The sequence below is a fragment of the Vanellus vanellus genome, assembly GCF_965231255.1.
Source record: "Vanellus vanellus genome assembly, chromosome: 16".
Taxonomy (NCBI): Eukaryota; Metazoa; Chordata; class Aves; order Charadriiformes; family Charadriidae; genus Vanellus; species Vanellus vanellus.
The window spans coordinates 686,000-700,658 of NC_138921.1; the positions used below are offsets into that span (position 1 = coordinate 686,000).

General features: G+C 48.6%; 1 protein-coding gene across 1 annotated transcript; it reads left to right on the plus strand.

The window, feature by feature from the left end:
• Window positions 1-119: 119 nt before the first annotated feature.
• LRRC74B (leucine rich repeat containing 74B) lies at window positions 120-10,912 on the plus strand (the record flags this gene model as incomplete). The annotated part of the gene is made up of 9 exons (XM_082491900.1): window positions 120-165; window positions 402-544; window positions 1,913-2,045; window positions 3,770-3,976; window positions 5,990-6,099; window positions 6,691-6,806; window positions 7,816-7,894; window positions 8,373-8,468; window positions 10,373-10,912. The coding sequence occupies 9 exons, from the start codon at window positions 120-122 to the stop codon at window positions 10,544-10,546; spliced, it is 1,104 nt and encodes a 367-aa protein (XP_082348026.1). The 3' UTR covers window positions 10,547-10,912.
• Window positions 10,913-14,659: the final 3,747 nt, after the last annotated feature.

Genomic DNA, 14,659 nt, shown 5'->3' on the forward strand with positions numbered 1-14,659 from the left:
GCCCCGCCCCGCCCCGCCCCTCCGTTGTCAAGCCACGTCCCCCCTGCCCCCCCCCCCCCCCTTCGTGCCCCCCCCCCGCCCCGTCGCCATGGCAGCAGCGCGGCGGGCCCGGGCCGGAGATGGTGGCGGAGGGCGGCGGGAGCGGCGCGGATGGAGGGAGCTCGGGTGCGGCGTGAGGTGGCCCCGCCGGCTGGGGTTGGGTCCGGCCCGGCATCCGCGGGTGGTGTCCCCCGGGGTGGGTGCAGAGGAACGCCGGGTTCGGCCCGCCTGGGCCCGGGGGGTGGCGGGCCGGCCTAGGCCGCGTCCCCGCGGTGGCGGTGGAGGAACAGCAACAAGGCGGCGGGCGCTGGGGCTTCGCGGGAGCACTCGGTGAAACCCTCCCCAACGCTCTTTCCCCGCAGGCGAGGAAGACGCTGGCGGCCCCGCGGGAGAGAGCCGGTACCTGGCTGCGTGCCGGGCCTGCGGCGTGACCCCGGTCTCCGGCCTCCTGCGGCACAGGCCGGGCCCCGCGCTCAGCCTGCGGCACCGTGGCCTGGGCCCGCGGGTGAGGGACGCCACCACCATCGCCCCGTGTGAGGGACACCCACCCCAGAGCTCTGGGGCATCTGAGGGGCTGCAAACCCCGTCACCTAGCAGGGGCCATCCCCTCCGTCACCCTGCTGTCACGCTTAGCGGTGGTCCCTCACCAGAACCAGCAACCGGTGCAAACACCCCAGCCTAGGGACTGTCGGTTTTGTCTTTCCCACTAACGAAAATGTTGTTGTAATTCCTTTGGGTGTCAGAGCAACCCAACTTTTATGTCAAGAACATGTCGAGGACCCTTTTCTGCCTGTCACTGGCGATTCAGATCCCAGTGAGGGTCCAGCGTTATGCCGCACGAGGTTTGGTGCTCAGTGAGGGGTGGGGATTTGGCAGCAGGTTGTTTTGCAGGTCTCAGGAAGGTGAATCACATCCTTCCCCAGACATGGGGTGGGAGGTGGGAGGATGGGACATGCAGGTGGGTCATTACCTCTCTTCCCCCTTGGGTTGAGAATTTTTCCTGAGAGTGTGCTGTCTCCCCTGGGGCACATTTCTTAATATTTTTAGGAAGAAATTATAAACCTTTTGTACATTCACACATTGGTTCATGTCAGGTAGTCCCACCCAAGAAAGCTGTTTTCATGGGGCATGGCATTTTGGAAATGTGTAGTTTGGACCATGAAAAGGGTGCAGTCTTTTCTACTAATTTTTGGTGATAAGCCTTTTTGTTCTGTTAAGTTTATTTTTTCTGGAATAGTTCTCTCAGGTCCCTTCCAGTCCATTTTCCTGTGTTTGATATCCAAGGCTGGAGAAAATAATTTGAGTTTGCAGTATCTGTTGAGTAATCACAAGGTCATTGCCATACTTGTGTTTAATTGTAAATATTTTTGAAATTAAGAATTCCTACAGCCAGAGATCAGGATACTGGCGCGTTAGAGGCTTCTTAAATGTCGGGGTCAGGATTCAGAGCAACTGTAAGTAAACTAAAGGGGCGCTTGCTATGGCTGTGCTCACCGACTGCCAGGTAGGTGTGATGTCCAGAGGGGTACATCATCAGGCACAGTGGGCCAGAACCTTTTCCTTTTTCTCTGTGTCATGAATACTGGCAGCAGAAGTATTTTTCATCATTTTTATGGAAGGAGAAGTTAATTCCTTAATAACATAAGTGAAATGAAATATCTTAAACAGCGTTCAGTGTTTGCTTTTCCAGCCTAGCTTTAAGTGATTTTGGAAGGGGAATCTTTTTGCACGATTCTGCTGATGGCTTTGGGAAATCCCCTTGCGCCCTGCCAGACTAAGGGGAGCTGAAACAGAAACATTCACAAGAGCTTTGTGAACCCAGTGAAACTGTAAATGACCTGTTTTGTTTTGGTTTTTTTGTTTGTTTTTGCAGGGTGCCAAGGCTTTAGCTCTTTCCTTGATGGTCGATACCTCTATCTTCACATTAGACCTCAGTGACAACTGGCTGCAGGGAGAAGGGGCAGCTGCAGTTGCAGAGATGCTGAAAGAAAACTGCTACATTTCAGGTTTGTATTCTCTTGTCTGCTGTTCTCTGGTAGACAGAGGAGGAAATTGTGCTGACTTTGTGGATTTCACCAGTCCTGCTGTCATAGTGACTCTGTGTGTGTGAAAAGGGTACCAGAACTGGGGTGCTCTTTGAATGGTGAGTGTTTAAAACTGTGTTGCTTTGTCACCTTTCTCCACCTAAATAGCATTTACTTTTGTGAAGTTAGGATGCCACTAGCTGGAGTCAGCCCAGTCCTGTTATTCCCATGAAGCTGCTGGAAAGCCAGGAGAAGGTGACTTTCTGCTTTGACTGTGCATCAGAAACATCCACCTGAAACTTAGACTATTGAGAAGATGTGGTTAATAATGGTTAAGGCTTTGTAAGTTGAATTTGCACAATTGGCATCAAAGAACACAGGGCTTCTAGGCAGGGATAGGTGGAAGAGAAGCCCATCTAGAGTGAACCTGCAAGCCTCTGTTCAAGCAGCGGCACACGTCTGCTCTTCCCAGAGACATTTCACATGTCTAATACCTCTGTAGTATTAGACTACAGATACTACAGATAGAGGGAGCAGAAGCAGAGCAGCTCTTCCTGAACTTAAGTCTCAGTCAGGCAGTGTCGTGTCCAGAGATCGTGGTTTTAGTCCCTTCTTTTCCAGGGTCAACGTTCCCACATTTTTGTAATTTAAGTAGGAACTCCCAGTTATACATGGACAGTTTGTCTGGGTTGTGGGTTACACGTGGCAGGGTCCTGCGCTGGCCCTGCAGAGCTGAGATGCAGCGAAGGCAGTTTGGTGGGATACAGCTAGTTGTGCCAGCACGTACCCAGAAGCACTAACAAGCCCCGCCAAACCTGAGGTTGTTATGTGCAGAGACGGTATAGGAGTCCCTGTCCTCTGCTTCTATGTGAAGAGTGCAGAGCAGAGACCCAGGATGGCTCTGCGTGGAACCCCTGTCGTGTCTCTGTGTCGCATTTTCCAGCACTTGCACTAACCTCCTGTTCCAGGGTCTGAATCTACAGGCCTCTGCTAGGATACAGCCAGAACTTTGCTGTAAGTCACGCTGGTTGCTGCACTGAAGATATATTCTATCCAGAAAGAACGAGGTTAGTTTAGACAGCTGAGAATGCAACTTGTATAACTCAGGCAACCCGTAGGCATTGTTGGGAAGTCAGCATGGATCAAGGGGGCAGGTTCAGTCTTGTGAAACCCCCGTTAACATGGGATTTTCCTGATTTTTGTTCTCTAGTGGTTGGATTCGGTATTAGAGGTTTAGGGTTCTGTTACTTCTGTGCTAGGAAAATTCATTCTGTATGTAGGTGTGCAGAGAAGTTTCATACTTTCGTGTTTGGGTCTCAGTGTCTGCCTTCACATCCATTCCTGTTTTATATTTAGCTTTGTTGTCTCTCCCTGCCTACACTTTTTTTCAAGCCATGACGAGGAACCAAGAAATCTGGTGTAACTTAGCTGAGTGTAGGTTGTGCCTGGAGTGGGAAGCACAGATGTACAAGGAGCACTTTTGTCTCATGTCCCGTATTCATGTGGCAAAATGTGAATAAGCCTATCTTGGGGACAGGTTGTGAATTAAAAAAAATAAGTTCTGTTGTTCCTACTAAAATACTCTGTTAGACCAGGTTTATCATTCTTATTTTCCAAGTCTGGCAGTACTTCTGCTATTGCAGTGTAGAGGTCAGGTGCTGATATGATATGATTTGATGATCTGATAATGTTTTTTCTTTCCCCAGCTGTTGATTTATCTGATAACAAATTAGGTGTTGAAGGAGCTAAGGCCTTTTCTGCTATGCTTCTAGAAAATACTACAATTGTGTCCCTCCAGCTCTCAGGAAATGAATTTGATGATCAGGCAGCAAAGTATTTAGCAGATGCCATCACAGCAAACAGCAAAGTGGAAATTCTGGATCTGAGTTACAACATGTTTGGTGACAAAGCAGGTAAAGTGCTGTCCCTGCACCTTGCACAGAGAGGGGTGCTGCGGCAGTTAGCAATGCAGCTTAATGAGTTGCTTGACTGCCTCAGACTTTTGGAGAGGAGGGGTGGTTAATATTTTCAGTTTCCTGAAAAGTATTTTTGGCTCTGTGTAGGCAAAACCAGTGTCAAGCTATCACCATTAGTTCATCTTCATTCTCTGCCTTTTCTTACGGCGTTGCAAGCTTCACGTCTTCTTTTTTTCCTTCCCCTGTTCTTCCTAGTTCCCAAGTTCTGATGGCTTTCCTTTCACTGAACTAGCATTTGCTTTTTTTCTCAATCATTATTTCAGCTTTCACAGGTGTGCAAAATGCTTAATAAGAGCAGAAAAAAACCAGCAGAACAGAGTTTGTAAGCAGTCCTTTGGCCTAGCTCCCTGTCACCGAGAGGTGGCTGCAGGTGCTAAGGGGAGAGTGTGAGAGTGGAACGAGCAGGCAGTTGTGCTTCCCTGACACTTTGCCGCTCTTGATAGCTTGTGGTCTTCAGGCTTCCTCTGCTAATAACTTTGGCTATGTCGTTTCCATGTCCTTGTTGGACTCGACCTTGTTAATGCACATTGTTTTTTCTTTGACTCTTGATTTTTAAGCACGCTCTTGTTTAATCATTACATCATTGCATTCACAGTGCTCCTGTGATGCTCTGTGATGCGATGAAACCTAGTTATTACTCTCTGGGCCTTAGCCTGTATTGGTTTCACCAGGCACACTTGTGCTGGGCTAAACTCCGCCATCCTTTCTTCCTGACTATCTACTTCTGCAGAACACTCCTCATTATGTCATTGCTAATCCCTGACTTTTCAACCTTTATGCTCATCTGCTTTTTGCACCTTACTGGCACATGCTTCATCTTCTCCATCTATGTCTGTCCTTGAGCAACCCCAGCCATGTGTTCTGCTACTATCTCCATGCTGAAGATTCACAAATCTCCCTACTCCTGGTCTCACCCTACAGCTGTGATCCAAATCCCTCTACTTCCAACACTGTCTGTGATGGGTACACACTCAAAAAGGGAGATACTGAATTTTTCCTCTCCCATGCTGCATCCCATGCTGTCTGTCAGATCCGCATTCTCCCCTAGTTGTGTCTTTCATGAAAAATCCACCATCTTCTCTCGTCCACCCCTTTACAACCTTTAATCATCACACATCTCACCTGCTATAGCCTCCTCCTTGAAGATCCTCCATGTCTTCAGTGGGCTTCTCTGGTTCACCAAAGATGAAACCACCATAATCCTCATCTCTTCTGGCCACCAAGAACACACCAGCCATTCACTTGGTTCCTTCCCAGAGCAGTTCTGCTTTTTTCCTTGTTTTCAGTTTTGAAGGCTGCAATGGCTGCTTTTCTCTCCACCCCTATCCTGCTCACTTTCTGCTGCTTTTACAGCCTCCCCAGTCTTCTGGTCTTCAGGCATGGTGATGGCTTCCTCTTCTATGCTGGTTGACAACCTCATTTCTTTCCTGCCCCATCGGAAGCTTGCAGAGGAAACCCATTCAGGTTTTCTAATGGCACAGGAGCTCTGGAAGGGGTTAAGGAGAGAGCAGAGCTGGCTTCTCTGCCAGCAGAACAGACCAGCAGGCTTCTGTTGGCTGGAGGCCAGAGCTGGGAAGGGGAGAGGCTGTGGGAAGCTACCTGGCTGCTTGGTGTCAGCTGTCAGACTTGCATCCGGCTGGAGAATGCGCCGGCGCACTCAGATCTCCCCGTATGAGCAGCAGACCCTGGCTTTGTGATAGGGTGATTGGATTTTCTCTCCCTCTTCACTACATTTGGAACCTGCGGTCAGAGAACACATATGCTTTGTTGTCTGGCAGCTTCTGGTAAATGAGGTTTAAAAGAAAATGATCTGTTGGAGTTTTAATTGCCTACCTAGAGGTAGTACAGACCCTTGCAAAGAAATACCTAAACTAACCCAAGCCTCCTTTTAACTCTTAAGCTTAACCCTTTTAACTCTTAAACTGTTTGGCTTCATGTATTTTTTCTTAGGTGAAATTCTTGGGACGGCAATAGCAGAAAACATTGGATTAAAGGAACTTAAAATCAGCTGGAACCGTTTCCATAGCCAAGGGGCAGCTGCCTTGGTCAAAGGCTTGGGGGTAGGAAATGTTTTCACTCCTGATTTTAAATTCTGAGAACTCACGTGAAGCTTTATCTGTTTAAATGAGCGTGAATGCCATGATGTGCTATTTGCCTCGTGCCCTTGCCTGTCCAACAGCCATCTATGATCTGGGATGATACAGACCTTGGAACTGAGACAGTAAAATCATCCGGTGTCTATTGACACATTGCATACGTTTTCATTTCTCTATTTCTAGCTCTTTCCCTTTTTAGAGTCAAAATTGCTATAATGGATGTTCTGAATTGTTTCATTTCACTTCTGATTCATAAATCAATAGAGAAATTGTTTTGTATTCCATATACAGTTATTACTGTACTAAAAGAAAATAGTTTCTCATTAAAATAAGAAATAGGTCTTCCAACCTCATGGGCTGAAAGGGGCCACTCCAGTAATTTAAATTCACCTCTTGTACAATGCAAATTGCATGTGCCATCCTAGCATTAGTGCAGCAAGCATCCAACTGCTTTTTGGACAGTAGAAGGGACAGTAATGCATCGAAAGGGTCTTTGTTCAAGGTTGTATCAACTGACAGGGAGATTTTCAGTTGTGTGTTTATGTCATATCACAGGCAAACATATTCCTCAAAGTGCTGGATGTTTCCTACAATGGCTTTGGCAACAGTGGAGCAGCTGCCTTGGGGGAGGCTCTTAAAGCCAACAACGTGCTGGAAGAGCTCAACATTAGGTGAGTCAGACTCGGGTCTCGCTGCACGTTTTCTCCCCTTTTGCAGTGGTGGGCAAAGCCCATGGCAGCCATCTGGATCTCCTACCTGCAGAGAGCGGTAGGTGCGCAAGGCAGAAGGCACGCTGCAAAACAGTAGCGCTGCTGGTCTCATCCCAAATCCCAGTTCCTCCACTTAAACTTGAGGTCGCTGGTGAGGCCCTGTGGGATGTGTTATGAGATGTGGGGGAAGAGCATTTGGGAAGTTGCACAAGGCCTGTTAGGGGCTGTTTAGGGGAGGAACCAAGGGCGAGGGAAGGGATCCAGGTGCTCTGGGGAGTAACAAGTATGGAAAAAGAAAAGGATGAGGTATGAATGTTGAGTGTTTCAGTCTGTGCTGATCTGTGTGGCTGGCCGTGTGCACGTGTTGCACACATTAGTGTCCGTGCCTATTAGGAATACCCACTCAGCCTCTCTACTGGGGCATGGAGCTGTGTCAGCCTCGCCTCTATCACCCTGTGGGAGTTGGCAACTCCTCACCACTTCCAACCTCCCAAATACAATTGTTCGTTAGAATCATAGAATCATAGAATCGTCTAGGTTGGAAGGGACCTTTAAGATTGAGTCCAACCATCAACCTAACACCGCCAAACCACCACTAAACCATGTCCCTCAGCACCACATCTACCCGGCTTTGAAATTCCTCCAGGGATGGTGATTCCACCACTTCCCTGGGCAGCCTGTGCCAATGTTTGATAACCCTTTCTGTGAAGAAATTTTTCCTAATATCCATCCTAAACCTCCCCTGGAGCAATTTGAGGCCATTTCTTCTTGTCCTATCGCCTGTTACTTGGGAGAAGAGACTGACCCCCACTTCACTACAGCCTCCTTTCAGGTAGTTGTAGAGGTAGCTGCCCTAAATTCCCTCTGATGTAACATGTTGTCATGAAGCAGAAGGTTGCATATCCTTTGCCTGAGCGATGTGGAAAACTTGCAGCTCGGTGTCTGAAGCTTGCCTTTTATCTGTTTTTAGAAACAACCGTATTTCAGTGGAAGGAGCTCTGAACATTGCAGCTGGCCTGAAAGAAAACAAGACTCTGAAAAGGCTTAACGTGAGTAACTTTCCTAGGAAGGTATTGGAGCCTCTTATGCATCTTTAAATATCACTGATGCATATATATGTCTTGGATTGTAACCCTGTAGAACAAATCTCATGAAGCTGCTTGCCCCAGCCTGTCTCTTCCTGTGCTTCCCTGGTTGCGGTGTGCCCTCGTTAGGACAGAGGGCTTGTATCCAGCAATTTCCTTGGTGGACAGAGATTTCTATGAGCTTGCCACTGTGTGAACTGCAGCCTGTCCTGCTGTGTCTTGCAGCATGGATAGTGTCCTGTTTCTGCAGCAGTAGTCTCCAGCTCGGCACGGCGAGCGGCACTGGGATGTCTGCTTGAGAGCCCTTGGCCCACTGTTACTGGCACTTGAAGTAAACCCCACTGGTATCTCACCCACTGCGGGCCACTAATACTGTCAAGGATCACACACGAAAACAAAAAAACGGTCATATATCCTCCTGCTATTTCTTTACTGACTGCAGATGACCAGAAATCCCATGCAGAGTGAAGGCTGCTGTGGGGTCCTCAAAGCACTACAGGCAAATTCTGGCACTGGCATAGAGATCCTGGACTTGCCAGTAAGTATTACAGTGGAAAGAAGAGGGAAGGGAGGGAAGAGGTTGAATGTGTGGTGTATGAATAACAAAGGGCTGCCGGAGGGATTCTGGCTCTGGCATTGTTGCTGCATGATGAGGACTGTATATGGAGGGAGTTACAGAATCCCAGACTGGCAAGGATTGGAAGGGACCTTCGGAGATCATCTACTCTGAACCCCCTGCCAAAGCAGGGTCACCCAGAGCAGGTTGGACACAAACGCCTCCAGGTAAGTTTGGAATCTCTCCAGAGCAGGAGACTCCACAGCCTCTCTGGGCAGCCTGTGCCAGTGCTCTGCCACCCTCAGAGTAAAGAATTTTTTCCTCACGTTAGGATGGAATTTTCTGTGTTCCAGTTTGTGCCTGTTGCCCCTTGTCCTGTCGTTGGGCACCACTGAAAAGAGTCTGGCCCCATCGTCTTGCCACCCACCCTTTAGATATTGATAAGCATTGATGAGAACCCCTCTCAGCCTTCTCCATGCTCAACAGCTCCAGGGCTCTCAGCCTTTCCTCATAAGAGGGGTGCTCCATTCCCGTGATCGTGGGCCCTCTACTTGAAAAGATGGACATGTCTGTACGTGCCCAGGCCCCACTTGGTGTGTTTGCAGCAGCACCAAGGTGCGTGAATGCGCTGAACTTGGCTCAGGCCAAGGTATGGAAGAAGCAGGGCTGAGCCCTCAGTGCAAAGATGCTGGGCACTGGCAGGAATCTGGCTGCCTGTGAATTCAGAAGTTCCTTGGGAATCTTGAGCTCTCTGCTCTGACAATGCAAATAATTTTGAAAGGATTCCTGTCCCATTTCTTGTGAAGCTGAATGGCCCTTACATGGGACAAGAACTTCCATTTGAACGCCTACCCCATTTGTGAACAGTGCCAGATCTGAGAAGGCAGCCCTCTGTCACCAGGTAGGTCTCAGCACAAGGCCCTACCAAAGAGCATCACTTCTGAAACAGAGGCTCTGTCTCAGACTGGTAGCCACCTAATGCCCTTAGGATCCATTAGCTAGCGATTATGTTTAATTTCTAAAATGAGAAGAGAGTTACTCGGTTGTTCATTGAGGAGGGATTTGCCTAGCTCATATACAATGTTGGTGACTATGTCTGAGATGATTATGCAAGATCTGTTCATAGAAGATTGAGGTTTAATCAATGGTATTTAAGGCAAAATTAACACACCAAAGTGTAGAAGTCTGCTTTAGGATGGGGAGACTTGCACCTTAGCTCTGTATTGACTGTATCACTGTGGGCTACATAATGAGACCGTGATGTTGAGCTCAGAAGAAACAGTTGCCTTGCAGTCACCAGCATTTAATTGGGTGGATCTTGTTCTTTGTGACCCTTTGCTGTGAACAATCCAGACATCTGCCTTAAAGAGAGAGCTGATGGTCCCTGAAATGTTGAACCTTCCTCTGTCATTCAGTGGCTGTCACTTGTACCTCCTCCTTTCCAGCTGTTATAACTCCTCTTCCTGTAGACCGTTCTTCTGGGCTTACTATGCGTCCTGGCATCGTCCTGACTTTCTCTCCAGGTCTTTGTTTGTTTGCTTGTTTTTGACAGGGTGTTTTCCACCTTTATCCACTTCAGCTCACTGTCTTCTGGCAGCGCAGTGAGGAACTTGTGTGAAACCCCGTATCTTCCTTTGATTTTTGTGCTGCTTCACCATCACTATAGCTCTTTTGCTTCTTGCCCTGGTAGAAGGATGCTGCTGCCTGTTGACTCTCATACCTACCCGTAATGTGGTGGTGTTGGCTAACAGCCCTGGATCTCACAACCTTGTGTCATAATTTTGTGTTTGGGATGAGAGAGCACAGAATATGCTGCAATATCTATTTTCTGAGGGATGATAAATCATACCATACGCTTACTTACCTGTAGTGATTTTGCCCTCTAGGACATCCCTGTGAACAAAGAGCTTGCAGACCTGTGTGATGCTGTGAAAATACTTTACCCAAATCTTCTTCTCAGACATGGTGGAAACACGAAGTTGCAGAGGAAAAGCCAGTTGAAGGTTGAGCTTTGCACTCAGCCCAAAGTAGTGGGTAATTCCCAGAACGCGGTGGCTTAACACGAGTCTTTTTGGGGCTCCTCCTTCGGCACCTCTGCCTAACGCCCCAGTACCACTCACCAAGCCCACGACACAAGGACTTGCCAGGGCAGTGCTAAGCAGGAGCTGTGCAGATACCGGCTACTTCATCGTTGCTGACACTTGCATGTTTTTCTGTCTTTTCACTTTAAGATTTCTGCTATGACCAGCTCTGAGTATCTTCCAGCACACAAGAGCGTCCTCATGGATAAGGGTCGAGGGGGCTCCTTTTTAATCATCATCTTTGTGTTTAGGGACATTTGTCTGGTGGAACATCATGTGCCTTAGCTGCTGCTTGGATCCATAGCCCACTGCAGTGGGGTCTCTGCAGCCTGAGAGAGCGCTTATTATGTCAGAAGCAAAGTTCTATGCAGAGATGTGCTGTGAACAAATGCTTTCTGTGTTAGGCTTGTTCTCTTCTTACACAGCCGGGATTGCCTTTGCTGAATTGACTGTCAGATGCACTGGCGACTCATTTTCAGCTCCTTCCTACAGCCGTTCCTTAACTTTACGTGGAACCCATGCATTCCAGAGTAGATCCCCTGTCCTGGGTCATGACTGGCATGAATTTCTCGATGTATGCTCCTGCTTTTATCAGTGTTACGTAGGATGGATGCTGCAAGTCGCCTGGAAATCGGGCAGGCACTCAGTAGTAGCTCAGCAATGACAACAGCACAGTTACAGTGGGCTGTAACTTGTTTCCCCTCCCTGGGATGCTTTCTGTGATCCCAGTATAATCCAGTGGATCCTTGCTACACTCTCTGGGACACTTGGGCATTGTGATTCAGGGAGGGGGGGAGGTGCGAGCTCCCTGAGGAGCACTGGGCAGGAATCCTGTCAGTGCTCTAATCAGCCTGGCTTAACTCTCCCTCTCCTGGTTTCTGTGAAGAAGTGGTTTCTTGCAGCAGTTTCTTGCAGTTTGGGAGAGGGACCAAGGACGGAGACACAAACAGCTCTGGCTGCCTGGCTTGGGCTGGAGGCGCAGGCAGCTCTGCCCCACAGTCAGAGGGCAGCAAATCCCAGCGGTGTTGCAGTGCTGCCTTAACCTAGTTGTGGCTGTACACAAATAATTGCCTTTCATTCCCTGAAGGTTGGCAGACCTCGTTGATAAAGCACTTGCAGCAATCTTGGCTTTATCTGGGGCTCCAGCTAGGCAAGGCTGGTCTGTCCCCAGGCACAGCAGTGCGCGCTGGTTTTGATTTCCTCTTTGAGATGCCAACTGAAGAGGTCTTGGGACATCCAGGCAGTGTTCTCCTGTAAGGCAGTGGTGACACCTCTCTGAGAAGACAGCTTGTGAAGGCAGGGACCAAAATTCAAGACGGCTTCTGCCAGTCTCCTTCCAGAGTAGCTGGCTGGTACCCTATGTTTTGCCTTATGCTTTTTTCCCTCTAATGGAAACATTATAATCCCCTTGCTCACTTTTGTATTTCATTTACCTAATAAATGTGCCTACCAGTGAAATTGCACTTGGTTCTCAGCAGAAGATGAGTTTTAACCTCTTTATTTGAAAATAACTCCATGCAGTTATGATTTACCTAATGGAGTCTGTCCTATAAATGTGCAAATTATTTTACAGTTACATATCTAATAAACAATGCCTGTGCCTTGGACTCACACCAGTCTGTTCATGCCATTTGGAGAGGTCTCTTGCATGTTGTAAGGTCTGTAAATTTGGGTTGTTTCTAGAAGTTTCAGAACCCTCCTGACACCCCCTCGATCTCTAGATGAAAAATCTGTGTCTCAAACACAGAAGCTGTTACAGGGCTTGATTTAAAACAGTATAAGTACTTAAATTTTAAAATATTTCGTCACAATTCACTGTTTCTCTTATGTCCTTTGCTCGTAGCCTTTCCTATGCTCTCCAAAGAAGAGATGCAAATTAAAATCTTATTAAAAAGTAAGGTGGGTAAAAAATTCTTACACACCAAATCTGTCCTTATTCACCACCTGGGGTAACTAGAGAGGAGCCACTCGCCCCCGCCTTGACACGTATTGATTCATTAGTCTCTGGAGTCAGAGCTGAGTGTTTTTAAGCTCAGTAAATCTATCAACATCCCATTGGGGAACCTAAAAATACCAGGTGAGCCCACGGTGTCTTATGGGGTAACACAACTGGGATATATATGTTGAATGTTCAGTTGTCCTGCGGGCTTGATGGGGGAGGGGGGTGGCTGTGGAAAACTGAGCGTTGTCCTGCTGCCTGGCCGGGCAGGATTTGTCCCGCCGCAGGGTTGCAGGGAGAAGCGGGGACCAGGAGGTTTGGTGTGTGAAGCTTTAGGGATTTGCTGTGCTTTACCAGCCGCTACAAAAGGTTATGAGGAACTAACACGTGGAGTGTTATACTGAGAGCTGTATTTCCCTTATACTGAAACACCAGTTATTCCCAGTTCACCTGGCAGTCTCCCCTGCTGGTATCGCTGTTCCTCTTTTCTCCACACTCAGTTGTGTTTTCTTTCAGGTTGGGAACTAAACTAATCTGGGAATAACTCACCAGAAGATTTGCTGAGTCCCTGTTCACAATGTCATTTCCAGTACTGAGCCTTTTTATTTTTTTTTTTTTTTGGTCTGAGTGTTATTTCAATGTTGTTCCTTTTTGGTTTCTTTACAAAACTGCCAAGTGGCAGTTGGATGCTTTGTGGAAGGTTCTATAGTACAACAGCACAGCTGCCTCTTTCCAAGCTCCTGTCCCCACCAAAGCCCAAAGGTTACACAAACCCATATTCATTGCGACTAATGATATTTTTCCCTTCATTCTTGAGCCGCTCTCATTTTGATCAGTGTCCTTTTGAGGAATTGAATTTCCTCGCACCCCTTCACCGTTTGGAAGTATCAGCCAGCTTGTTTTCCCTGCAGTGTTCTGGGATTTCTCCAGCTGCCTGACTATTTCTGGAAAATGAGCGTTAATGCTCCAGGGAAGCTCGCTGCCTGATTCCACGTGACACTCTTCTGGTGTAAGTTACATAGGTGATCACGAAAGGTTTGGCTACGAATAAGCATCATTTGGAGGCAGGGCTGGGGCAGAGGAGCCTGCAACATGACTCCTACCTTCTCCCCCAGCACAGAAGAGAATTTTTTCGTGAACGCTTTTATCTCCTTTACAATATTGAGTGTGCTGCCGTGCACAAAGGTGCCTTGACTCTTGTCTCTGCGAGGATCAGGGCCCACCGCCTTCGGTGCTGTCCTACAGTGCTTCTGCTCTAGCGAGGTAAGCCCCGGCAGGTGGGATCACGAGAAACCAGCTATCCTTGCTCCAGAGGAGGAGCAGCTCGCTGCAGCCCAGTCCCGACAGCATCTGACGGACGTTTCCTAACCTCTCGGGTGAAGCTGTCATCACCGCGAGGCAGTGTTTCTAGCCTCTTGCCTGAATCTCCCTCATGACAGTTTAAGCCCGTTGCTTCTTGTCTCCTGTGCACGTGGTGAAGATTTATTCTCCTGTTGTGGCTGCGTGGTTGGAGAGCGGCCTGTCTGCTGTCGGAAAGAAGCCTCTGCTGTTAAGATGGGACAGTGTCGTTCATGCATACGCTTATACAACTCGTTAGAGAACGTCTGCACCGCCTGGCGAGACGGGGAAGAGCCGTGGCCCAGAGCAGCCTGGTAGCAGGGACTGCTGAGATGCAGCCTGCTGAAACGCTTCAGGAACACGAGCGCGACCGCTCCTGTAATGCTTTGGGTCCCCCTGTGCTCAGCACACCAGCTGCCGGCCTGACTGCCGGTGCTGTGCGGAGGGACGAGGGGACAAAAGGACCCAGGGTTTGTGCCATTCGCCGGCCAGCGGAAGGAGCAGATACACCGTTGCTGGCGTCTTGGAGATGGAGCGTGGTGCTTACCTCATCCTCTGGCTGTGTCTGCAGGAGGAGGGGAGGATGGCAGGGGATAATGAGAGGATTACTTACAGCCAGCCTTAAACGAGCCCTGCGGCTCATCTGTGCCGCTTTCAGAGCTGAGGGTGGGGGGGAGGAGGGATAATTTAGAAACACAAGGCTGGGAAGAGATTTAATTAGGACATTGAGCTGCTCTCTCCTGGACGCCAGCCAACCCCCTTCCAGCGCTGGAGGCTTCTCTTTTCCTGCCTCGTGCGTGGACAGGGCTCAGGTA